The sequence below is a fragment of the Alligator mississippiensis genome, chromosome 13 (assembly GCF_030867095.1).
Source record: "Alligator mississippiensis isolate rAllMis1 chromosome 13, rAllMis1, whole genome shotgun sequence".
Lineage (NCBI taxonomy): Eukaryota > Metazoa > Chordata > Crocodylia > Alligatoridae > Alligator > Alligator mississippiensis.
In genome coordinates, this window is record NC_081836.1 from 3748399 (window position 1) to 3773446 (window position 25048).

Here is a 25048-nt window from a genome sequence, read left to right on the forward strand (position 1 = left end):
GGCTGCGGCTGGTGCGGGTTTGCGAGGGCTCTTGCGGATGCCTACGTGCTCTCTGGGGTGATGGGAATGCACGGGACTCGTTTCCCAGTGCAAAGTTTTGATTCCTACCACAGGCCAATTGCAACTCCTGCCTGAGGGTTGCACAACTGCTCCCTGCCCAAGGGAGCAGTGTGACACGGGGCTCGTCTTCACTTGACCTATCCATCAAGGGCTACACCCAAGTCCTTTGCTCGTGTGGTGGCGCTGACCTGGAGTCGGTGGGCTGGCGGCGAGTTAGCCCCGTTTGTCAGTGGCGATGCCCCTCACTCCCCCAGGCTGCACGTACTAGGGGGAAGTGCTGCCCTCAGGGCTGGCCCCATCTCTGCAGGGGGCCCAAGCCCAGCGTCCAAAACCCCCAAACTCGGGGCAAGTTCATCTTAACCCATTCAGGGCTGCTGTCTCCCTGGTGAAAGTAGGTCCTTGCCTGTCGCCAGCATTTACCAGGCAGTCCAAGCAGCTCTGAACCGGCTGCCCTTGGTCCTGTTGGAGCCCTGAATCGGCTGCCTTGGTGCCGATGGTAGCATTGCCCTGCCCTCATTTAGAGGAAGAAGAAGGCTGGGACGGACAGGCCGTGCCTGCTTTAATTGTCCTGGGCTGGAGGCAGCTCAAGCTGGGGGTTGTCGTGTGATCCCTGTGGCAAGCCCGAGCGGTAACAAGGGTTAAATGTCACGGGTTGCCCACGTCAGCGGGGCCGAGCCACCGGGGGCTCAAAGCAACAAATAAAAGGCCATTGAGTCCTAGCAGGGTCTTTCTGCCGAACCAGCAAGGAGAATGTTCCCCGCCGGGCATCGTGCCAGGGGCCTGGCTTTGCATTTAATCACCTCCAAGGGAGGGCACAGGCTGCTTTCCGGCTGGGCTTTCCGCCCCCTTCCCTCCGCGAATCCTGCCGTGTCGCACGTTAGGGCAGTGTTGGGGGGCTGCTCCTGTCCCAGCCCCCTCCCCAGCCTCTGGTCTGCCTCTGCTGGCAAACTTGGCCTTGTTTGAAGTTGCAAATGCTGGTGAGAGCGGGTAGAAAAGGTGCACCCCTGGGGTGCTGTTTTAGGGGCAGGGGTGCTCTGCTACCTCTGACCTGGAGAATGACCTGCTGAGCCCTCTGAAGACAAGGGCACCCCGCTTATCACGGGGTCTCGCCATCAGCAAAGCCCTGTGAGATGCAGGGGGCTGGAGAAGGGCACAGGATCCTTCCCCTCCTGCCCTAGGAATGGGTGCTGGGGGTCCCTTCTCAGCAGCTGTCTCCTCTCCTTGCATCCCCAGGAAAGCAGCTGCCCAGGCGCCTGGCGGAGCATCCGGATTCGTAGCGAGAGTGAGATGGCTTCCTCCGACCCAGCCCCGAGCCCTGCAGTAGGTACTGTACCCACAGCTGTCTGGGTGTGGGTGGCCCTGGGGGTGTGGGCACTGCTTTCCTGGGGGGATTCCCTCTGCCCACCCCAGTACGAGTCCTGCAGGAGTGGCTGCTGCTGGTGGGCACCTTAGTTTGCCTTCAGTGGGGCTTTTCTAATGCAAAGCAGCCCTCCGTGCAGGCCAAAGGGGATGGACCGTCATCCTTTCCTTGCACAGCTTGCGGGATTGCACTGGGTGGTCTGGTGCAGTTGTGATGGCTCCCCCTGCACCAGATACCCGCTCGCTCTCCTCTGTGCCCAGAACCGCCCCTGACAGCAGGGTCCCAGGGATGGGCTACGGCAAGACAGGCCGGGTACCGGGCTCTAATGCATGCAGAGATGGATTGGTTGAATCCCAGGCCGTGCTTCAGGCTCCATAATGGGGGCAGCCCTGGGGAGCTCCTGCCTTGCCGGAGGTACCAGGAGGAGCTTTCCCTTGTTGTGCGATCAAAATGCACTGCTTGAGACCTTCGTATACTTGTTGGGCAGGAGGCACCTGAGCTCCCGGCCTGATCACCCAAGGAGCTGCACCTCTTAGCACGAGCCCTCCTTTCCTGAGCTACGGGACCAGAGTCGGGGCAGGCACCGGATGTAGAGCATCCGTCTGATCCAGGACAGACTTTTGCTGGGGAAGCGCTTCCTTCCTTTGTGCCTTTGTTTTCCCTGTGCAAAATCAGTCGGGTCCTAGTTAGGTTAGGGCACTTTGAGAGGTGCTGATAGGAAGGGCGATACGAGCCGGGGGCTGTTATTATCCTGATTATATCATCATCATCATCGATAGGCAGAGGCAATAGTAGTCTGACTTGCAGTACATGCCTTATCCATCAGAGAGCCATGCCTAGCATGGGTGCTCCGGTGCCGGCACGTTGTCTGCTGGGGCTGGCTCCAAGAAAAAGCAGGTGGACCCCGGAGGTGAAAGATGCTCCAGCTGCTCTGGGCTGTCTTGTGCCTGTGCCCTCACCTGTGCCCACCTCTGCCTCTCCTTGCAGGGGTTGGACTGGTGCAGGGCGCCCTGGAGGCCTCGGCCGAGGGGGAGGAGGAGCTAGGGGAGGCGTTCGATTTGGAGGAGAGCGAGGAGGAAGAGGACTCCATCGTGGGGGCGAGCAGCACTAGCACCGAGCCCAGCGTGGGAGCTACCTTGCAGGCCCCAGCCCAGAGGCATCAATCGGGAGTGGGGGCTGAGCCCCCGGCTGCAGCCCCGGAGAGGGACGGAGCCCCCCCGGCGGGGCAGGCACCGCTCACCGACTCCGACTCCAGCATCAACGCCGGTGAGTAGGGCACTGGACCCATGCAAAGCCAGGGCATCCCTGGAAGTTTGATCCATCTCCCCCTACCCCGGGGGGGATTAAATCCCATGCAGGGGGGAGCAGCCAAGCCTTTTGTTGAGGTCTCCAGTGAGCAGCTGGAGATTGGGAGATTGCCCCACTGCTAATCACGGCCACTTGGCTTAAATCTGGTGCATCTCCTCTCAGCCAGACCTTCCTTGCCCTCCTGGGAGCCCTTCCCCAGGGGATGGAGATGGCTCCGTTGTGTCTATAGGTCTGCCTGGGGTGGGATGGGGCTGGACCCATGTCACAGGAGATGCCCCCTCCCAAACCTCCACCTCCTGTTCTCTCAGCCGTCCTAGGAATTGGGCGCTCACCTTCCAGTTTGTACCTGGAGCTCCCCCGTACCTGGGTTAATGGACTCTGAGATGCCGATTTGATTTCTTTCTGCTTTTGTTTTTGACAGACTCGCTCGCAACACAGCCGCCGACAGAGTAAGTGAGTCTGGACTTTGTGAGCCAGAGCCCTTGGGTGTCTGTTGGGTGATGCCAGGAGGGGGTCTCGGAGGGCAGGGGTTGTGGGCTTATATCAATTGATATAACCCAATTTGTTTGCCAGTAACGGAGAGATGAACTTACATAGTTATTGCATCTTGTGAAGCGGGGGGGCAATCAAGTCCCAGGCCAGCCTGGTGTGTGCTGTGCTGATCACCTCCTCTCCCCTTTCCCTGCTTGTTTCCCCACATTTGGGCTTCAGACTTGCAACAGCTTCCTCCCATGCAAAACCTGATGCCTAGGAATAGCCCCCAGGAAGTCAGTCTGTTGCTCCCCCAGATAGATCCTGGACCATACAGAAGTGCCATTCTGCCATGCACGTACATGCAAAGGTGCCTCAAACCTCTCACCTGAGCCTGGGCTCTGCAGGGTGGCTCCTCCGTGTAAAGTTAAGCAGCCTGGAGGCTGCTCCGAGTTAAGCTAGCTACCACAAGCACGAGGGGTTGAAGATACAGCCAGAGGGATGCTTGTCCAGGTGTGCGATGGGAAGGGCACAGGGGTGAAGACTGAGTGGGTTTTGCTTCTGGGAAACCTCTATGTGGAGTGAGGATTGGTGCTGATGTCCTGGCCTGAGTGATTGGTGACCCTAATAAAGCATTTGCCGGGCTTCCCCACCACGCTGAGGGGTCAGAGGCGGATGCTGGTGTGAGCTGACCTAGACTTGCCATTCATCGGTGTTGTCTCCACCCTGTATCCTTGGGGTTTTGTCTCTGCTTTCGCTGGGCTTCACCAGATCTCAGCAGATCTGATAGCACCGCGGTCCCCTCGTCCAGCCGAGCAAGTCATGCTGGAAGTGGGGCTGCTACTCTTCCCTGCCCCTGGGTCTCCGAAAGAGAGGCCCAGTCTGTGTCCCGCTGCTGTCCAGCTCGTGCCTGGCCAGTTGCATTTCTGGTGGGGAAGGGGCAACAGCTCCCTCCCTCCCTCCTGCAAACAGGTTTCTGAATCTGCTTCCCCCCGGAGTCAGCTCTGGGCTGCACATTTCGGGCACAAAGGGTTGCAACCAGGAAGCTCTCCCCCCCGACTCTCCCTCCCCAGTAACAGCGAGCACTGCCAGATGTGATGTGGCAGGTACCAGACCCATTGCAGTGCCCTGGAGGCAGGTGCTGAGGCCTTTTGCATGTTGCTCGGAGCAGGCCGGCTCAGTTTTGGCACTGGGGCAGCTGCACGGCTCATGGCTGGCACGTTAAAGCTGCATCATGTGTCGCCACTTGGCTCCAACTCCAGTCTCGGTGTCTGGGCCGGAGGATCTGCAGCAGGGAACGGCTGGAAATGGAGCTGTTTGCGTCGGGAGCTGCATTGGGATAATGGGTGTTGTGGAGGGAGGTGTCCAGGGATCCCGTACTATTCAGGTTTTTATTCCTCACTGCGGTATCCGGATGGAGCTGTTGCTATATGTTGTATTCAGTATGACTGTTCCCGGAGGGAGGGCAGCACCTCCTTGTACCGGGTGCTGTGCCCACCTGAACAGGAGACGGTCCCTGCCCTGGACAGTCCTAACAAACGGGGTGGAGGCAAAAGGACATGAAGTGACTTGTCCAGGGTCACCCAGAAAGTCTGTGGCAGAGTTGGGGCTTTACCCATCTCCGGACTTGCAACTCCCACCTTCTCCAAACTTCCCCCCTCTCCTTAAACCAGATCACATCAGCTGCTTTACCTGCTGCCTGTCCTCTCCAGCTAGCCCTCAGCCTAGGCTTCCACATCTCGTGCGGCTCTTACAGCTGCATGTGGCCCATCTTGCTGGTACGGGGGAAAACGCAGGGTTTTCTGTTCCAGACTAAGCTCCAGCCCTTCCTTCCTCATGCATTTCTGCAGGAGAAGAGGCCTTAGGGTCCTGATCTCCATTTATAGCAGTAAAAACTAACCCACGAATACGGCACCTGATAATAGGGCCTGTTTTACAGAGTCAGATCAGCCTCCTCAATAATAATATGAATGCATAATAATAATTGATTTGCATAGGGGTAGCACAGAGGAGCCAGGGTCTCTCTGTGCTGGGTGAGTACAACTCTGGAGCAATAAGAAGGCCCCTGTCCTATAGAGCTTGTAGCCAGCCCCTTCCCCTGTAACCACACACTGGCCCTGCTTGAGAGCTGTCTGCAGCCTTCATCGCTGCTCCCTGGTCAGCACGGCTCTCAGCAGGGTTAATGCAGCCCATCTTCTCATCCCCGTCTGGTCCTAACCAACTTGTTTGACAGTCCAGAGCTGGGCCCTTCCCCATCCCAAGGTGATCATCATTTAGGGGAGCTGGGAGGGACCTGAAGCTGGGCAAATCCTGCTGGAGCATGTGCTTGAAATGCATGCTCCAGGAGAGGTCCTTGCCTCTGTGAATGCATGGCTCTCTCCCATAGCTTTGCCTGCAGGTATGTGCTGGGAGAGCTGCTCTGTGCCTGGCTGTTTCCTGATCCAATATCATGGGGACCCTCTCAGAGCAGCAACTGCATCTAGACTTGATGCTACATCTCTGCAAGAACCTTATAGTACATTTTAGGTCTCTCTCCCCTGCAAAATATAACCTTCTGTTACTAATTTGCACCCCCCCCGCTATTTGGGTTCCCACACATGAGAGCAGGCTCGCTGCCTTTGGCTGAGTATCAAGCGACATGTGAGCAAATGCTTCATACGCTAAAAATGCTCACAAAGGGCCCCTCCAAAGCCCTCGCCCTGTGCTGTGAATAACCCTGCTGTCACTGGGCCTGAGGGCTTTTGATCTCGCCCACTCCCTGCTATTTATACTGTCTGTCTGCAGCTTTTGCACATAGGGAAGGCTGAACAAATTATCCGTCACTCTGTGTAGTATGGCAGTCCTGAGGTCAAGGCCCTGTTGTGCTGTACCGTGCATGGAGGCAGAGCATCTCTGCCCAGAGTAGCTTGCAATAGGAGCAGCATTGCTGCGGGGAAGGGGAATCTGGTCAAGGTTGAGTCCCCCTGGTTTCCTGCACACACCTGTGAGGTTGGGTCTGTCCCTTATCAACCCCTTCCCCCTAGGCCAGGTGTGGCAGGTCTTATGTGACTGCAGTGGAATTGGGTTCGAAGGGTGCCAGACCCTCCTTTCCTCCATGCAAAGCCCCCATCTCTTGGGTGTTCCCTGCAACTTGTCACTCCTATGTGCTGTGAAGTCTAAAAGAGTCAGGACACCTTGGCAGGCCTCTTTTATTTGCTCAGAGAGACTAGTACGGAGTCAGAAGGAGAAGTTGAGAGAAGTCCATGCCCTGTTCCTGACCCCCTGTGAGAAAGCCATGCCGCAGCCTTCTTTGGGTCTCAGTTTCCTCATCTCTGGAATGGGGATAATTCTGGCCTGCTGCTTTAAAATGCATTGAGATCCTCCACTCAGCCCCTGTTTAAGTGAGACTACCTAGCTGCTTTCATTTCATCATTAACCTTCAGACTGATAGCTGCTTGGTGGCCATAAGGCAGTGACAGCCCCATCTCTAGTTAGATGAAGCTCATTAGCACTTACCAGTAGCTGGTTGTTTCCTTGGAGTGTATTGGCCTCCGGGTGGGCTGCTAGTCATGACTTGCCCCGCGGGGTGGGTGATGTGTGTCGAAAGGCCCCTTTCCCTCGACCTGGTGCTGCCGTTGGTAGGGGCTGGGTCTATATTTGGCTTGTTTTTGCAGCGGAACGAGTGCACCGTGTGAGGATGAAGTCAATTAAGCAAATATAGCTCGTGGGCTTTATTCATAGTCCTTCCTGCACGGGCTCCATTTTGATGCCCCTGTGTTTCTGAGCCCGTGCGCCTGCAGTGAGAAGCAGGAAATGCTGCCCAAAGCAGGGGCAGAAGGCCTGCTTCGGGAGCCGGGGAGAGAAGTAGGGGGTAGAGGGGCTGGGCAGCTTGAGTCGTGGATCCGTGAGCCTGTCTGGCACCGATGGTGCCCCGAGCACCCTGCTTTCCTAGGCGTTTCCCTTCCCCGTCACCGTGTCCCTGCCCTTTGTGTTGCTGCAAAGAGCTGCTGGCACAGAAACGGTGTTTCACGTGGCTCTGGCTGCATAATACACAGGGCAGCTGAAGGATCAGGCACGTGATGCCCATTAGGAAGCCTGGCAAGAAGCATGTTAGAGAGAAGTGGCAGAAACTGGTGGGGCTCTTAGCCCTGAATTTTTTCCAGGGTGACTCTCCATCGTCGGTGTAGGTGAAATGACTTCAGTTTAGGTGTCTTGGGCTATCTGCCTGCTCATTTCGTGCAGGGTTCGAATGCCCATATCCGTGCCCTTAGTGTCGCGTATTGCTGCCCCTACAGATGCAGCGAGTGCTGCTGGCTACATACAGGCAGCTGGCAGGGCTGCCTGCACAGCTGGGCATTGGGCATAGCGGTGTGTAGAGATGTGCGAGTTTCTATTGCTTTCCAGCCCAGCCAGACCAAGTGGACGATGGATAGATATTCTGCCTTGTCGCCATCGGTGCTGCTGGGAATAAATCAGAGGAGCCTGGGCGCTCTCGGGACACAGCTCGGCTGTTCGCTGGTTTTGGAGGTATCTTTTCTTCCCACCAGTCGGCCGGTATCCCCCACCTCTGGGGCTCTCCCCGTGTCGGCGCCTTCCAGCTTCTCCCTCGTTTTCCTCAATGCTTGCATTTCACATGGCGAGGCCGACCCTGCGCTAGATGGGTGACAGGCAGCGAGGACGGAGGCTAGGGGCAAAAGGAGCATTATGGAGGATGCTTCGCTTCTGGTTAACACCTGGGGTGTGACTCCTGGATTCAGACCCAGGTTAGTCATCCCACAGGATGTTGTTCACTCGGGACACTTATCCAGCACATTAATTCTGTCCCTACTAGGGCTTGGGTCTAAATTGCAAGGCTTGGCTTCAGTACTGATGTCTCTCAGACTTTTAGCACGCCAGGGACAGGGATTTCTCCCTTCGGGAGGTGCAAGAAGAGCATCTGCTGGGCTTCAGGCCTGCAGACTGCGTGGTCCTTTCTGAGCCGTGGAGCATTGGGCTCCGTGAACAGGGTCAGAGGTACAAATAGGCGAGTCTGGCTTGGGGAGGGAAGATCGTGCCTAAATCCTGACCCCTAATGGCAATGAGAGTGAAATGGCTCTTGACTGATGCTGGGTTTGCTTTCTATTGTTGTAACCTTTTAAGTTTCCGTCGTGGGCAAATGTCTTGTTTCTTAAAAGCAGCGCTAACTGCATAGGAGCTCAGAGAGTATTCCTAGTTCGTAGTATTCATCGTTGTTCATAGAGGTACTGGGGCAGAGGCTGCATTTAAGGATGCCGTAAATGAGCTGTATCAGGCTGCAGAGCGTGATGGAGAGAGGAGGATTCGGCGGTTCAGCACACAGTGCTTTCCTGTACCACCTTGCGGGTGCAGCTCGGGAAGTCGCAAGCCCTTGCTTTTGGTTCGAAGCGGGCATGCAGCGTGCGGTTATGCCACGCTGGGAAAAAGCAGCATTTCTTTTCCTTTCCAAGGGGGCCGGGAGTGTTCCCCCGGTGCAATGCGAGTGTCAGGATACGGATGGGGCAGCAAGGTGGGGATTGCCGCGTGAGAGAAAGCTGCTGTCGAACGTGCTTGACGCATGGCTGTTACTGCAGTAGTGCCCGAGGTCCCCGCTGAGGACAGGTCCCCGGTTTCTGAAACGGTGGCAGAGCTGCAACGTTTCCCCTTGATGCACCTGTGACCCACCGAGGGCAAAGAGAAGTGCTGGTACGGCGAGTAGAGGAGCGATGACTTGTCCAGGGTCACTCGGCAGGGAGTGAGTCTAACCCTGCAGAGTCCTGGCTCCTTCTGTCTGCTCTCGAATTGGAGTTAGCACCAAGTAGAGCAGCCGCGAGGCTGCACGCCAGCATCCTGGCACCTCTCTCCAGTCCCGGTGTCTCCAGAGCCTCCTGCTTGAGCAGCTCCATCAGTCCTCACGTTGCTCTCCCTCCTCCTGCCAAGCAGTGCTGTTGCAGCCTAACGAGGGAGCAGATCTCCGCGGAGGGAGGGAGGCGAGGCGGCTGCGCATTGGGTCTGGGTGTCAGCGCGACGAGGCTCCGTGTTCCCGGCGGTGTTGCGACACGCAGGGAGGATGCAGCCGGGGAGAGGGAAGCGGTAGCGAGTTTGCTCAGCTAGCTGGCTCGGGGATCTCGCCCAGTCAGCACAGCCGTGGGAGAGGAACCGGCGGGGCTGGGGAGGCAGAGAAGCGACTGCCTGGAGCTACAAGGACATCTCCTCCACGCCAGGCAGGAGCGAGGGCGACCGCGGGGGGCGGTGGGCGCTGGGGTGTCTCAGGAGATGGAGGGGATCTTGCAGCAGATAGTTGCATGTTTGCTGAGAGGAGCCGAACGCTTGGCTTTAAAGGTACAAGAGGTGTGTGGGGGGGGTGCTGCTGGAGGGGGGCAGCAGGATGCTGGGGTACAGCAGGTGCCCACCCTGAGCCACCCTTCCCTGGCTGGGCCAGGACTAGCTGCTTGCTCATTGACCAGGGTCTTGAAGGGAGGCATGGAGACGACTGAACCCCACCCTTGCAGGCCTGTCATGCCAATAGCAGAAATTTGGGGTGAGCAAGGGAGGGAGAGGGGAGCAGCCGGGCATGTGTAGGTCTCAGTCTTTCCCTCTCATTGCTCCAGCCAGGGCGCCAGGCTCAAGGGAGGGAGCTCGGTGACTTCAGGCCGGCTCCTCAGCTATATCCCATGCAGGACAGACCCACCCCTGGGGCAGATGGGGAGCTCTCAGCCTGCACAGGAGCAGGTGCTGGTGCACCGCTGCCCTCCCATCTCCCTGCCGGTGGGGGCTAGCCCCCTGTCCAGGTGAGGCCCGACTGCCTCGGGTCCCCTGGGCTCCCCCCAGACCCAGCACATGAGCTGGGGACATAAGGTGATGCGGCGGACATCCCCTTTGGTTATGCACTTGCACCATGATGGGGAATTGAGCCCTTCCATCCGCTCCTATGGAGAGCGATGCCAAATGGCTTCTGAGGTTGCTGTTGGACCGCAGAAAGTCTCTACACCGTGCTTTAGTGATGCTTCATAGCTGAAGGGAGCCGTGACTCTTCTCCCAGGATAGATCTGCCTGGTTGAGTCGGGTTCCTGAAGGGTTGGGGGAGAGGATCGCTCCCTGAGGAAGGCTGGGAAGATGCAGGGTCCCGCGGGCACTGCCGGCTGTGGTGGGGGAAACCCAGCCATGGGACCACCCCTGTGTCATCTCATCACTGTTCTCACACCGTCTCTGTTCATCCTAGCCTCAACCCTCTCCAGTAGGTGAGATTTCAAACCTGGCTCCCTTTTGAGTGCTAATGGGTCTTGCACAGACCCTTAAAACACTCTCAAGCCCTGTTGTGCTGGCTGGTGAAGCTGGCATGCTTGGCAAATGCACGGTTGCAGCTGGCATGCCCTGCCAGGGCCTAGAGCTGAGTCTTCCAAAGGGTAGAAAATGCAAGAGGCAGTCTTATAAGGAATGGGGTTTGTGCCTAGTTTTTGGCCTTGCAGTCAAGCTACGTTAGGATGGAGACCAGAACCGAGGTCTTCTGAGTGCCAGTCCGGTGCCTTAGCTGGTATCCATCCTCCATGAGGCATGATGTATGGCCACTGTGGTGGTCCCTGGCCATAAATGAGACCCGCTTTCTTCGCCCTATCTGAAGTGTGTGCTCAGACCTTTCCTGCCCAGCTTGGAAAATTTGCTTCCCCTCCAGTGCTGCACATCTAGGAGCCAAGCATGCACGTGGGTGCATGTGTAACAAGCTGTCCTGGGGCCATCAGTGGGCTTGAGCCCAGGCCCTTTGGAGTGTGCTTGAGTATAAGGAACGACGCTCTCCACTGGAAGCAGTAACAGGCTCATTTAACCTTTGCAGGGACCCACTGCTAAATGGGGAGCTGGTGCGTCTACACTGTAGGTGGAGGCCAGCTCGGGTACCAGTAACAGTGAAGCCACCGCAGGGCTAATGATCCAGCCAAGCTCACAACGAGGGTGTCAGGTGGCTTGTGCTGAATTTGCATTGCTGTGCTTCCCTGCTGCCAACCTAGAAGGTGCCCCTCTCCTTCAGTTGGGTCCCCCCAAGCTGCAGTCTCCGTGTGGGTTGTGCATGCTGGTGGAGCTGGCAATGCAAGCTGCACGGCCTGCCCTGCTACCACACCGCTTGCATGAGCGGTGCTTGCTCTGAAAAGGCCCTCAGACTATTGGCTTTGCTCCTGTCCAGCTTCACCCAGCCCCCTGCTAACTCAGCCTGACCCGGTGCTTTGCTTTTCTTGCTCCAGGCTCCTCTCGGTGGTCAGCAATGGAGATGTGGTGGGCAGCTCCCAGTCGAGGACCCGCACCTTCAGCTGGAAGAGGAAAAGCTCCCGGCGAGGTAGGGGCCAGATACCTGCGTGGACTCCACGGGTGGAGAGCGCCGCACCTTTCTTGATACGGAGCTGCTGTCTTCTCGGCATCCGTAGGGGAGCTGGCAAGGCTTTTCCCATCCCTTTTCCTCTTCTCCTCGGGTGGTAAAGAGGCAACAGTCCTCGGGATAGGAGGGCTGTGGGGCATCTCTGGGACTGTGACTCACGGGTGGGGCAATGACTCAAGGCCTAGATGCTTCATACCATTTAACTTCCCAACCGGATGTACTTTATGCTGGTATCTGGAGAGGAGAGATGTCCAGCTCTCCCGGAGGTAGCTGTCCACTCCTTGGTTATGTTGGAGCAAATGTACGCCCAGACCCTTGGATTTACCAGTGTTACTTTGCCTGGAAGAAGGTGTTGAGGGCTCAGAGGGTGAAAATGGGGAAAGGTCTGAACCCAAAGGCTAGTCTCTATTTAGGTATCCAGGTTGTAGCCGTATTGGTCTAGAGGAAAAAGCATTCAGGACTCATGGTTGAGGTGATATCTGTTATTAGACCAACTGGATTTTTGCAAAAATTCAAGAATTATTATTATTATTATTAATTTATTTATTTTTTGGTGCAAAAATCTAGTTGGTCTAATAAAAGATATCACTTCTACCATGAGTCGTTTTAGTCTCTATTTAGGGCAGTTTGGGGCCGTAGATCACGTGGGACTTGATCTCTCTCTCTGCTGAGTTGGAAGGCCCTGACCTGAGCACATCTGACTGGGCAGCCCCAGCCTCCCACTCATCAGAAAGGGGACGGAGCCAAGCTGTAAAGCCTACATACCGAGCTGGAGTAATCCTTGCAGAGGGGTCTGACACAAGGGTTGCATTTAGTGTTAGCAAGATATTGTCCCCCCGGCATCGAAAAAGCACCGAGAGCAGCGCGCTGAAAAATCAGGTGTTCAACCAAGGCTGAGCAATCTCCATCGTCCTGGGCGCTGCGCACGCCCCAGCAAGGCCGTCCCTGCCCCGGGGCTGATGATCTAACAGGACAAGGGAGGGAGATGAGTCACAGGGAGGTGAAAGAGCTGGGCTGCCAGAGGCAGGAGCAGGTCTCGGGGCTCCTGACTCCCCATCCAGTGCCTTCCCCATCACGCTGCGCAGGCTCCTGGCAGCTGGGAGGACAAGTTGGATGCAGGAGCTCTTACGTGGGTTCCTCTCGCTGGCGGCGTGGGCTTAGCATGTCCTCTGCTGCTGCTTCTAGGCGACCGTTTTGAGTTCCCAGCGCTGGAGGAAGATGTGATCTACGATGATGTCCCCTGTGAAAACCTGGACTCGGATCAGTACGGTATGAAACCTCCCCAAATGCTTCCTCTTTCTCAACTTACCCCTTCCCCTTCTCCTGTCCATCCTCTCATCACTAAAATGGCCCCATGTGTAGCTGGGGCCTCTCCCATCCCCGGGTCTTGGTGCCCTGATGAGGGTGCTGCCAGGTGGGAAGGGTGATGTCTTACCTCTGGGGAAAGGGAGGCAGAGGGAAGGGAAGTGTCTTGTCTTGTGTTCAGAGGGACCGTGATCCCATATCTCTGCTGGGGGTCCTTCAGCCTGCATGGTGCCTGGTCGATGTCTCCGGAGGCAAGGCCTGCAGCAGGTGTAGGCTGGCATAGCTTGGACTTGTGCAAAGCCAGGCCGGCTTGCTCCTGGTGGGACCAGAGAGTCCTTGGGGTCTCCAGAGGTGCTGATTCACTCTGGAGGAAGAGGCTGTTGGCTGGGGACGGGAGGTGGAAAGAGCCATTAGGGATTTCCTTCCCTCTCTGCACCACTTTCATAGATTCATAGATGTTGGGGTCAGAAGGGACCTCAATAGATCATCGAGTCCGACCCTAACTTTGGAGAGATGCGTGTGGGATGGAGCCATTGGCTTTTTCATGCCATTAATGTAATGCAGCGCTGGGTCTGTACCAGCAACCAGCAGGAGCTGGATGGACCCGGCTGGAGCCCAGCCACGGCGTCGGGGGACTCTGGATTGTGTACATGGCCTGGGGGCGAGGAACGGCTGCAAGGATGGAGGATGCATGGTCTCGGAGTGGGTGACAGTGGACGGGGGCTGATTTGCTAAGACGAGCCATGAAAGGGATTTTCCAGGAACGTGGGTCCAGCTCTATCTCGCTCCCGGTGCAGATGGCTCCCAGACCTTTGCCACCACCGCTCACAGCATCATCCAGCGGCGGTGAGGCTGGGATGAGTCCGTGAGGCGAAGGTGGAAGCAGGGCTTGGCACTGATGCTGTGGCCTGCAGCTGGCTGAGAGCTGAAAGGCGAGAGGGAGAGGAAATGCACCCTCAACACTTCTAGCTTGCACAGGTCGAGATGCCCTTCACATGCATCCTGTCCCCCTTGCTCGCATCCTGAGGACCCCCAGCTCCGAGAGGCTCCAGCGGGTCTGCTCCCGGGCAGGGGCAGGGAGACAGCGTGTCAGACGGCTCCATCGGCCCCTCCCCAGGTTAGCGCTGTCCTCCCTGCCCAGCCTCGTCTCGTTAAGCTCACAGAACAAGCCGGGGATGGATGTGGGCTAACCAGCCGCTCATGCTGTAAAGATTTTGGCGTCGGATGGTCCCCTGTCAGCTGCCGAGCTGGAGCTGACCTTGCAGATCTCCCTCTTGGGTTTCCAGGTGCGTCTTGTCTCCTGCTAACAGGAATTCGCCCTGCCGCTCCCCCCGCCCGGAGAGCCAGCTTGAGTCTCCGCACCACTGAATTTGCTGATACAGGATCCTTTGCTGCTGGTTAAATAGCACTTGCTGGAGGAGGAGGGGGGGTTTCCCAGGCAGCCTGCACCAGATGCTCAGAGCAGCGTAGTTATACCCAGTCCTCGAATCGTTGCATGCAGCTTGCCGTCCAGTGAGCTGCTCTGTAGGCCCCTCCGTCACCCAGAGCTCCCTCGTTTGGCACGTGCATCCTCTTCTCGTCCAACTACCGCTGGCCCAAAGCTGGCTTGTCTTCACAAAAGCTTGAGCTAAACTGGAAGAGGCTGGATGAGAGCCATTCTTGGGATACCCCTCATGCCAGCTTGCTCTACATACCTGGCTGTGAGGGGCGCCTGGGTCCCAAGAGGCTGGCACGTAGAGCACCTGTACTCGCCTTCGGGTCCAGGGAGGGACGTGGAGATTGTAGAGATTTGCATTCACTTGTGGGCTATGCCACAGATGCTTTGGGTGGTCTTGGGCAAGTTACCTAGCCTTTGTGCCTCGTGCCTTGGTTGTCAAAGGAGTGATAATATAATATTGCAGCTTTTGGCTGCTTAGGTGTGGGGGGCAGCCTGTTGGCACGGGTCTTGTACAGTACGGCTCCAGGCTCGGTGAAGGCCCCTAGGTGCTGGCTTTTCCCTTCTAGCATGAGGCTCAGTGCGTGGGAAGGCTATTGTGGTTGCTCTTTGTTTGTGCCTCTGTGTCCAGCTGCACCGGATACCTTCCCAAATCTTTTAGGGAGTTGTTTTTCTGCATTTAAAAATAGCCCGGTGACTGCAAACCCGTGCTGGATGTCAGCTTAGCATTCCTGTCCGCCCACATTCCTCCCAGCGCATCTCTTCCTCCTGCCGGGCTGCAGACAGAGGCCGGGTCCCTCCCTAGCCCCTGGCACAGATGTTCCAGCAGTGGAAAAAGCTTGGCTGTTTCCCTTAAGCTAGAAAAGTGAGAGCCCATCACTATCCCAGAGTACAAGGAGCACGTTGTATTGGATGCATGTCAGGCCAGGTGTTTCCTGGCACCTCGGGATAAAGGGTCCAAAAGGACACAATGGTTAGAGCAGGATGCAGAGGGGAGCCAGCAGACCTGGCTGTCTTCTGCTTTAGCAGGCTTTGGCAGGCTTGGAGATGCAGTGAAGGGATGAACAGAGCGGGATGCAGTGAGAGCTGTTGCATTTCTCTCCTCCTAATTTGGTTCTTGGAAACTCCTCCGTGGAGTGAGGTGCTGCATGGACGCACGTGGTACGGATGTGCAGTGCGTCCCAAGGAGGACTCGGGGTCGAGGACCTGGGTGCCCCTGTGAAGGAGGTTGTGCACCTGGCAGTGTCTTTGGTGCTGGAAGTTGCACTCAGCTGACCCTGGCGTGTGTGATGCTGCAGTAATTTGGGGCATCTTTTTGTCCTGTCTGCACAATCCCCAGCGTAGCGGGGTCCCGGTCGCTGGCGTTCAACCAGCACAAAACACTGATAGTTAAACCAGCGCATTTGGTGTCACTCGGTGTAGAGGGATGTCCCAGTGTTGACCAGGTCAGGTGTTCAGGACTCGGCTGTAAGTTGTAATACTTGTCGTCTCAGCCTTTTCCCATGTTAACAGGCCTCTGGGCTTCCAGTCGCTGTTTGTAAAGGCGGGATAAGGAGTCCTCCTTTGTTTGGCTGCTCTATTGAGCTTGCGACGTCTTTGGGCCGGGACAGTGTTTCTTACTGATTTGCTGGTAGAGCGCTCAGTGCAGTGGCATCTCCTTCCCATCACAATGGTCTCATCATGATAATTAATAATAATAATGATAATGATATGCTTCTCTCGAGAAGGAAATGATGCTTTTCCTGCCTCCTCCCCTTAGCCAAGAGGCTTCCCTGCCTGGGGCTCTGCAGACTTATCATCACTTTAATTAGTCTCCATTTGCAGTAGCTACACCTTTTCCACCCCAAAAAGAGAACGAATCTGTGTAATTGTGGCAGCGGAGTGCCCTCTGCTGTCGAGTGCACACACGCCCGCTCCTGCAGCATCCTGCAGTTGTGCAGTTATCATCGTTTGAGTGGGGGGGACCCTTGGGTTTTGTTTCTTTGTGCAGCCTTCAGCATTGCTCCTGGTGAGCTCTCTGCATATATAGGGGAGGACCCCCCCACCTGGGCCTAACCCCCATTATGCACACCCACCTCTCTCATCAAGTTTCTTACTGCGCCCTTGGGGCATGGAGGCCTGGATGGCCTGTCTAGGAAACTCGGGAGCCTTTTTGGGTGCAGGAGTCTCTGGCAAATCACTCCCACCTTGGTCCATCCTTGGGGTATGTTGTGTGGCTGCTTGAGGCATGGGTGTTAAGAGGACAACCCACCTGCTCCACCCTGTCCCCCTGCCTTAATGCAAGCCCTGGAGGTGCTGGCATGGACAGGCAAGAAAAGACCACTGGACTAGCTTGTTCCCCTCCACTTCTTTCCCCACCACCCCTGCTGCCTGCAGGGCTATTCCCCTACACTACATATCAGTCCACTGGCCTTCCTGCTTCTACGGATCCATTTAATGGTGGGTAGGAGATGCTCTTTGGTTTTGCCTGGGCATGATTTGCCAGTGTCTGTACCCACAGACCCAGGAGTCTGTCCTAGGTCTGGAGTTTGTCTCCCAAGGGAAGCAAGTATAGCGTGAGCCTGCCCGTTGGTTGGTCCCAGTGGGAGCTCTGTAGCCAGATGTGGGGGGTGTGGGAGGCAGAGACACTGAGGCATTTAGGATGCATCTACACATGCACTTTAATGTGCATTAGCCTAGTTTAATGCGCATTAACGCATCATGTAAGAACTTAATGTGCATTAAACTAGGCTAATGCACATTAAGCATCACTTAAAAAGCATGCACTTTAGTTCATGCTTATTAAGGCAGGCTAATACAAATTTCCCAAGTACCTCACAGGTACTAGATTTTAATGCGCATTAACTAAAGTGCATTCATGCACGTGTAGACGCGCCCATAGTGTTGAACTGCATCCACTGATGAAATGCCTCCCTGCGTGCCTTTGCCAATGGTGCGGTGGTCTCTCCCCCTCCAGGGGCAGACAGAAACCTGATTTACGAGGACGTGCATCGGGAGGAGGGGCAGCGGGATGCCCAGGATCTAGGCTGGAGCTCCAGCGAGTTCGAGAGCTACAGCGAAGACTCCAGCGAAGAGATCAAGCCCGAGGCCGGGCCTGCCAAGCTAAGAGCATCCTTCCAGCCGAAGGTAACAGGCGGGTAGCATGCCCCTCTCCTGGATGGGGTTGGGGCAGGAAGGGCAAAATGGCTTATCAGCCCCTGTGTGACAGCTATCCTCCATGGGCAAGGGGTGGGGGCATCGACCGCCCAACTCGGAGCAGCGCAACAGCGGGCTTGGATTACCTTGGCTGTATCAAGCTGGGTTGGCTTGGGAATTGAGGTGCTTTCTAGCTTGGCTTTGGGTCCCCGCAGCTCCAGCAATCCCTGTGCATGGAGGGGGACGTGGTTTTGGGAGCTCCGCAGAGTCCCAGAGACGGGAAGCAATAATGGACTAGGACCCCCTGGTTCCTTCCCCAGCTTTGTCCCCCATCCCCCAGCAGGCCAGAGGCAAAGCTGGGGAATGAACCCAGGTCTCCCAGGGTGCTGAGGTCTTCTGAATAAAAAAGCATTGTTTTTTGAGCAGATGGATTGATATCCGGGAGGAAATGGCTTGATTGCGGGGGGTTGTGCGTGCATGTGTTAGACAATTGTCCAGACAAACTGAACTGGGAGAGAAAATGAGTTGGTCTTGATGAGGCCACTGCTGTCCCTGATTTAAGAGAGGGTCTGGCAGGGCAGATGGCTGAGCTGCACTTCCTAAGAGATGGAGGCTTGCTGGCATGTCCCCTGCTGCCTTGCGGGAGCTCTCGGCCCCTCCGCGGTCCGGCCAGCTCCAGCCATCCAGGGTGCTGGCAATTGGGTCCAGCTGGCTGCAGGGCTCGAGGCCCATGGAGGTGCCCGTGTGCCTGGGCAGTCCATGGTATCGGGGTGGCAAGTATCCCACCCATGCAGATGTGGGAGGGGATGTCCCAGGGGCTTGGTGTGTGGTGGGCTTTGCTTCATGGCTGGTCCCTGCAGAACTCCTTGAACTGACTGACCGGTACCACTTCTCTTGCCGTGGGCCCGGCATCCTTCAAAGCACTCCTCGGCCCCTCGGGGTTGTGTCTGGTGCATTGCAGACATCCCCAGGAAAGCTGTTGGGCATGGTCCCCTGGGGCAAGATGCTCCCCTGCACTGACCACTGCATCGGCTCTCGGGTCTGGCATGCTGGTTTCTTGGAGGGGGCAGGTGAGGTTTTGGGAAAGGAGAAAAGCATGGACCCTGATCCTTTCCAGAAGCATAAGTATGGGGTATTCTGGCCTGTGGCTGAGAGATCCTGCCTTGAACCCTGCATACAGCATGAGCCCACGTTTCCCCCTGCCGTTGCCTGCGTTCAGGCTGCTGCTTGCACTCGCCTCCATCCTCTGCTTTGCTGCACGCGCTGGGTTGTGCCGCGCGGTGCCCGGGGCAGGAGCTGACAGCTTGCTGAGCAGAGCTTCCAGCCGCTTTTCTGGGAATGTCCTCCCCTCCACCCTCTTCCCCTGCTTTCTCAGCCCCACATGGCACCAAGGAGTTTGCCCTCCCTCCTCCTCACCGTCCGCAGGCTCCGCGGAGCAGTCTAGTCCCTGCAGCCCACCGCCCCACATGGGGGGACGTTTCTTGCATCTCAGGTGGGTTTTGCAGCCTCACATAGCTGCATTAGCCTCTACTGCAGGGGGTCTACACCTTCTATAGCCTGGCTGCGGTGTAGACCCCCTGCATCTGGCTCTGTGTGGGGAGCACCTTTGACATCCAGAGGCTTTACTGGGCCAGTGGGGCTGTGGCAAGCCAAGTCCGTCTCTCGCGAGGAGTCGGGACATGGAGGTGGCTGCTGGGCTGGGTTTCTACAGGGAGAGGTTGGGACAGCTCCAGCCTCCTAGACAGCATGTCCCCTGGCCTCTGGAGGAGCACCACTGCCATGAGCCTACCTGGCTTTGGGGGACGGTGGCCGGGTCTTTTGCTAACCTGAAGCATCGTTTGAAGCCACTGGAGCAGGGCAAGGACCATGTGTCCCAGCCCTTGTTGCGGGTATCATCTCAGGCTGTCTCCCCTCCAGCGTGGGGGCTGGCAGAGGGTGGAGGTGGCAGGGGTTTCCCATCGGCATTCGGTCTAGCCCCACTGCCCAGGCCCGCGAGCCTGCGGCGACCGCTGCTCCGTGGATTGTTTCTCCTCCTCTCGTGTTTGGCTGCTTACCTGAGTCTCTCTTCTCTGCCTCTCTTCCCTCCTCCTGTTGCTTCTCCTCCTACCTGATTGCTTGGGGCGCAGCTTTCTCCAGACCTGAATAGGCTAAAGGAGAGATACGCCAGGACTAAGAGGGACATTCTGGCTTTAAGAGTTGGGGGGAGAGACATGCAGGAGCTGAAGCAGAAGTACGATTGTAAGGTACTGTCTCTCCTTCAGACTTATATATATATATATATATATTTAAACCCTCTTCCCAACTGCACCTGGGTCTCATGCTTTCTCTGTACATCAGTCTCTGCTCTTCTTTCTCTGCATTGGGGGCTCGCTTCAAACCGCGTCTCCTACCGAACTCGTGGCCTGGGCACACGACACCGTTACATCAGCGTAACCCACCTATAGTCTGGTGCAAAGAAAAAAAAACCCAGCTGAGCGGGCACACGAGGTCCAATTTTACCCCAGCGTAACTGGATTAAATCTGATGTAGAATTACCATGGGAAAAATTGGGGTAAAACTCCACCAGGGTCAGTGTTTGTCCACAGCTTTTCCTGGGGTAGTCTCTTGCTTCATGCGAGCTCTCTGCTCCCACGCCATGCAGTGGGGCGGTGCTGCAATGGCTTCTTACTGCTTGCAGCTACCGTGGGAGCTGCTGGTCTGTCTGCACCGGGATCCAGAGTGCAAACTGGAGGTAACTGAGACCGGAGGGAAGGTGTGATGTGTCCAGACCATCCCTCTGCAATCTGCCAGGTGCCTAGCTAGTCTAGCAGTGTGGGATGGGCATTGGGTTGCAAGTCCTGTTCCTGGCTCTGCCACCGACCCCACATTCGTGCTGCAAGCCGAGGTGTCTGCAGCTCAAGGAAAAATACCTGAGCCAGCCTGGGTGCCGACAGCAGTGTAGAGACGGCCTCGTGGGGATTCAACAAAGGTTGCTCAACCCTAGCCAGGACCCTGGTACATACTGGGCAGCCTGGTTTAGCTGGTCCTGTATGTTTGATGGAGCTGCAGGCTCACCTGGGATTGCAGCGGAGATGTCCCCACAGTGTGACCAAGTCATGGCAGCTTCGAGCCTTGGTTTAAATCTGCAACAAAAAATGTGGGGACTGCTTCCCTGCCACCCCAGAGCCCTGCCTGACCTTTGAGAGCGGCTCTGGCTCTGGACTGGACTGTGACAGATGGCATCTTGAGTGTCCAGGTTTGAGCCCATGGGACATAAAAGCCCAGTAAAGCCAGGGGGTCTTTTTTCCAAATCACTTGCCCTGCCCTCTTGCAGCTGGCTCTGTGGGTCCCAGGGGGCCATTACTTCTCAGGCATCATTACTAATAGCAAGGTTTCAATGCTTGGGTTTCCCCTCTAAGGTGGACCTGTAGTCCCTCTCCCACCTGTGTTGCCTCCTGCAGGACTAATGGGAGGAGAGGAATAATTGGGTTTTCAAGGCCAAGCTGACTGCAGGGATGGCTGCAGTTGTGTCTGCACCCAAAGCCCCTTAGCTCACGGGCAGAGGTGCTTTTCACTCGAGCGGGCCACCCTGTCTAGGAGGTGTAAGCTACAGCCTCAGGGAGCCCAGCTTGTCCTCTGCTCATCTTGTGTTTTGTGCAGCTAACACAACCGCTCCACGCAGCCGGATTAATGCATGGGCAAACTAGGCACAGGCCTAGGGCCCCAAGTGAAGAAGGAGCCCAGTTGTGCTTATTTTGCATATTATAATTATTGAGTGGAGAGAGATCTCGATATCAAGATACCTTTCCACTCAATAATTATAATATACTTAGTATTAAGTGTAGGGGCCCATGAGTTGGCTTGCCTAGGGCTCACCACGGCCCTGCATGCAGCTCATGCATTCTTCTGCCGCCTGGCTCCTCTCGCTCGAGCAAGGCTAATTCCAGCCCCGCTCACTTGGTTGTGCAGGGAAAGTGGTGCTAAAGTGACTAGATACTTGTAGGACCTCCAAGGTGCCATTTGCACGTGGTCCATTTTCAGCCCCGCATGCAATGATCTGAGCAAGAGGTCCCCGAAGAAGTAAATGGAGCATCTTGGAGGTTGCTCTATGGGAAAGGGGGGTGATTTCTCCATGGTCGCTATTGTCAGAACATGCAAAATATTATCAGTCGCACTTCATGCTAGGGCTTTGTATGTAAAGGGTTAGTCAATGGGTAGAGTCCGGGTTAGTAAAGGGTTAGTCAATGGGGAGAGTTGCTTTATAACCATTCGTTATGCCTCCTTCTGCTGCACTAACACCTGCTACTTGTGTCTGCAACATGCTTCGCGGTAGAGCTGGGTGAGCTTTTTGTTTTGCGAGCGCTCGATCTATAGCAAAAGCAGATGCAAAGAGACCGAGATGGTTCACAGGTTTAGGGTGCACTTAGTGAGTAGTTTTGGCTGGAAAAAAAAAAGAAAACAGTGAGGGGAAGAGTTCAGAAAAGTCAAAATTGGATAAAATGGTTTAAAAAAAACAGAGACAGAGAAGGGTAGAGAGAGAGTATTGATGACCTGAAAACAACACCGTTCACTTGCATTGACCCAAACTTGATTTTTTTTCTCTTCCCTTTTACTTTGGCTGCTGAACTGAAAGCTCAATTATTCACACCGCTCTTCTTAGAAAGTTTCATTAATCACTTAGCAAGCCTCTAACAAGCCGTTTATCAATCCAGCTCGGGTGTGAAGTGTGATGGTATATGTATCTGAGCTGTTGCTCAAGACTTCACATCAATATGCTAGCCTATCAATCCCTCATCAGAGCAGTGTATCCTTGCTCTGGACTCTGCCTTTCATCCCTGGTGTTTAGGATGCTGCCTAAAATATTACGGGGGGGTGGATAACAGTTGGGTATCTCACACCTCCCTTAGGCCGGTGTCCACCTCTGCAATTTCTAAGCTCTCCAAGTTGGCCCAAACCATCATCCGTGCTGCAATACTTTTCCTCCACGGAAGTTATTTGGGGCAGCATCTCCGAACAGACCTGTTCTCGCCCCGAGCAAAGTCTCAGTGTTGTCGTGGGAAGATGACACCAGTCTCTGCACGGAGACGTGGGTTTGAACCCCGCTATCTATGTTGTGATGTTGCAATCCCGAGGGCGCTTGCGAGAGTCTGAATGTCATTGCTTTTGGGTTAGAAAAGCTCCCCTCCCTGCCGTGCTCATCGCACGTCCAGCAATGGCTATTCTGAATGCCTCTGGATGTCCCTTATCCCCTTGCAGTCCTCTTCCCCTGCTTGGCCCTGTTCTCCCTTGTGTCCCTGGCTGGTTGCAAATGGGCATTTTGCACAGGCTGCTGCTGGGTTTTTCAGGTGTGAATGCAAGTCTCCTCCGAGTGCAAATAGCTGTGACTTGCAGGTCCCCACGAGGCCTCCCTTCAGCCGGCCATGAGCATCCCCTCTCATTTCCCATAGCATCCACTCTGCATCTGGTGCACAAGCCAGGCTTGCACGTACGAGGGGACAGGCTCTTTGCTCTACTTCTTTCCCTTTGTCTTGCACGGCTGGCCTCCATGCCCCTTGCAGGAGCGCCGAGAAAGCCACCTTCCCTGCAGCCCCATGTGCCCAGGTGTGGTTATCGGCACCGCGGTTGTGCATATTCCACTAGCCGTAGCTGGCAGGGGGGTGTTTGGACACGGTTGCCACATGCCACTGCTCGGAGCAGCCTCCAGATGAGCGCTAGGCAGCTGTTGTACCTGCTTCCCAATGGATTGGCTTGTTTATAGTACCCAAAATGAAGAATGCTGGCCCTTTTAAGATGTCAGATGTGTGCAAGTGGAGGGCATCTACCAAAGTAGGAAGGAGGCCCTAAATGGGACACTGCCAGGTAAATGCATCCTGCTCCCTAAAGGGCATCCTTCAGCCCATGGGGCTGAAGCTTTGCTGATGCTGGTCCCAGGCAAGAGAGAGGAAAGAAACCGGAGTGCTTTTGCTCTCTGTCCCAATTGGGAATGCTGGAGTGAAAGGCGCAGGCAGGCCGGGGGGTCGTGATGTGGAGTATTTTATCTGGTCCACGTCTGGCCTGGGTTGGTAGGGACCAGAAGGTGTCACGATTTGAGGGTGATTTGGTGGTGCACCGGGAAGGAGCTCCTAGGTCTTAGTCCAGGTGTTTGAGGACAAGGTTGGTCTCATCAGACAAGCCACGCTTGAAGCTGGCCGGGTAAGCCTGTGGTCCGTTGTGGAGCATGCGGGGTTGTGCAGGGCCAAGGGTTGAGGCACTGTTGGCCTGTCCTGGCTCTCGTGGACGCCAGCGGGAGTTCTGCTCTTGACTTTGGTGATAGCAAGGCTGGTCAAGGTGAGTGACGACAAAAGAGGGGAAAACAAATCCTTTTCACTTTAAAAATAAATGGAAACCATGGAGCATCTGCTTCCTATAGGGGAGCCACAGATGAGAGCCTCCCTGCATGTATAGAGGAAGTTTTATGTGAAACCCCCCTTCCAAAAGCATTGCGAGGAGCTAGGTGTTTGTTCCAGAGAGACTGTGAGTCAATAGGTTGCTATTACACCTGTCTCTTCAGTTGATTTGGGGGCCATCAGTAGCATGCAGTACTCATGTCCATCCCATTGCATGGCAGCTCTTAATTGGCCCCTTCATAAATAGCTCCTTGATGTAAAGTGTAACTTGATTTAAGAAAAAAATAATAATAGACCACTCTCAAAAGTTGTGAGCAGACCCAGTTCCTTTGTGCCTAGATCTTGGTCGTTTTTGTTTAAAACCAAACTTTAGGTGCTGAACTGAAACTCCTTCTCTTCCTCCGAGCATCCTCTGTGCAGCCACCCAAAGCGTGTGTGTGTGTGTGTGTGTGTGTGTGTGTATATATACTGGAGGGGGAACAGCATCCCAGTGCAGAGGCAGGGCCCATGGCAGGGGATTGAGAAAGATTGTTTGCAGCTTCATTGATCTGTTGTGTTTCTCCCTCCTGGTCCCGCTCAGATGACTCAGCTGATGAAAGCTGCACGCAGCGGCACCAAGGACGGCCTGGAGAAGACCAAGATCGCGGTCATGCGGAAGGTGACTTTCCTGCATCGGAAGGAGGCGCCAGGTAACTGTTGCGAGGCCCGTTCCTCTACAGAGAGAAGTTGCTTTGCACCAAGAGAAAGCCCTCTATGTTCTTTTATTCATAGAAAGAAAGCCTAGTGCCAGGCCACACTGAGTTCATTGCCACTAGATACTTGTATCCCCCTTGATGCAGTTTTCTGTTTCCTCTTTGCACTTTTCTGCAAACTAAGCTGCTCGGCTTCGATTTTTCTCATCCTCTAGGATAGCGTTTCCTAAAAGGCTTTTAATCTTTGCAAGGTGGGATTTGGATCCCTGCAAAAAGTTTGACCTCGACCATAGGAGGAGATCGGCTGCGTCAGGGGTTTCGGCAGCGCGAGGGGGAAAGGTTACGTGTCGCAGAGGTGGCTTTTAAAGGGTGCCAGCTTCCTTTTCCTCCAAGCCACGGGATCCTTTTTTTCATGCTGCTCCTCCAAACCACACTAACTCTCAGGCACTCAATACTGGGTTTCCAAATGCACCCACCTTTTGGGGTCTGGTCATCAAAGGCACTCTGTTCACTGCTGAGCGCCAAACTTCAAATGATTGATTGTAGCCTGTCGGGTGTCACGCTCCCTTGAAAATTCGG

General features: G+C 55.5%; 1 protein-coding gene across 6 annotated transcripts in view; it reads left to right on the forward strand.

Annotated features, from left to right (window-relative positions):
- The window catches only part of ARHGEF10L (Rho guanine nucleotide exchange factor 10 like), a 144444-nt gene that overhangs the window by 51817 nt on the left and 67579 nt on the right, over window positions 1-25048 (forward strand). For 2 of the 6 annotated variants that reach the window (XM_059716889.1, XM_014601928.3), the window contains 8 exons: window positions 1294-1384; window positions 2408-2686; window positions 3150-3177; window positions 11407-11498; window positions 12723-12806; window positions 17234-17403; window positions 19539-19655; window positions 24358-24466. In XM_059716889.1, the coding sequence (XP_059572872.1) occupies window positions 1348-1384; window positions 2408-2686; window positions 3150-3177; window positions 11407-11498; window positions 12723-12806; window positions 17234-17403; window positions 19539-19655; window positions 24358-24466 (916 nt within the window). In that variant the 5' untranslated portion in view covers window positions 1294-1347. Of the gene's footprint in view, window positions 1-916; window positions 1038-1293; window positions 1385-2407; window positions 2687-3149; window positions 3178-11406; window positions 11499-12722; window positions 12807-17233; window positions 17404-19538; window positions 19656-24357; window positions 24467-25048 lie in introns of those variants that run through there. The other 4 variants (XM_059716887.1, XM_059716888.1, XM_059716890.1 and 1 more) reach the window with 4 other exon arrangements.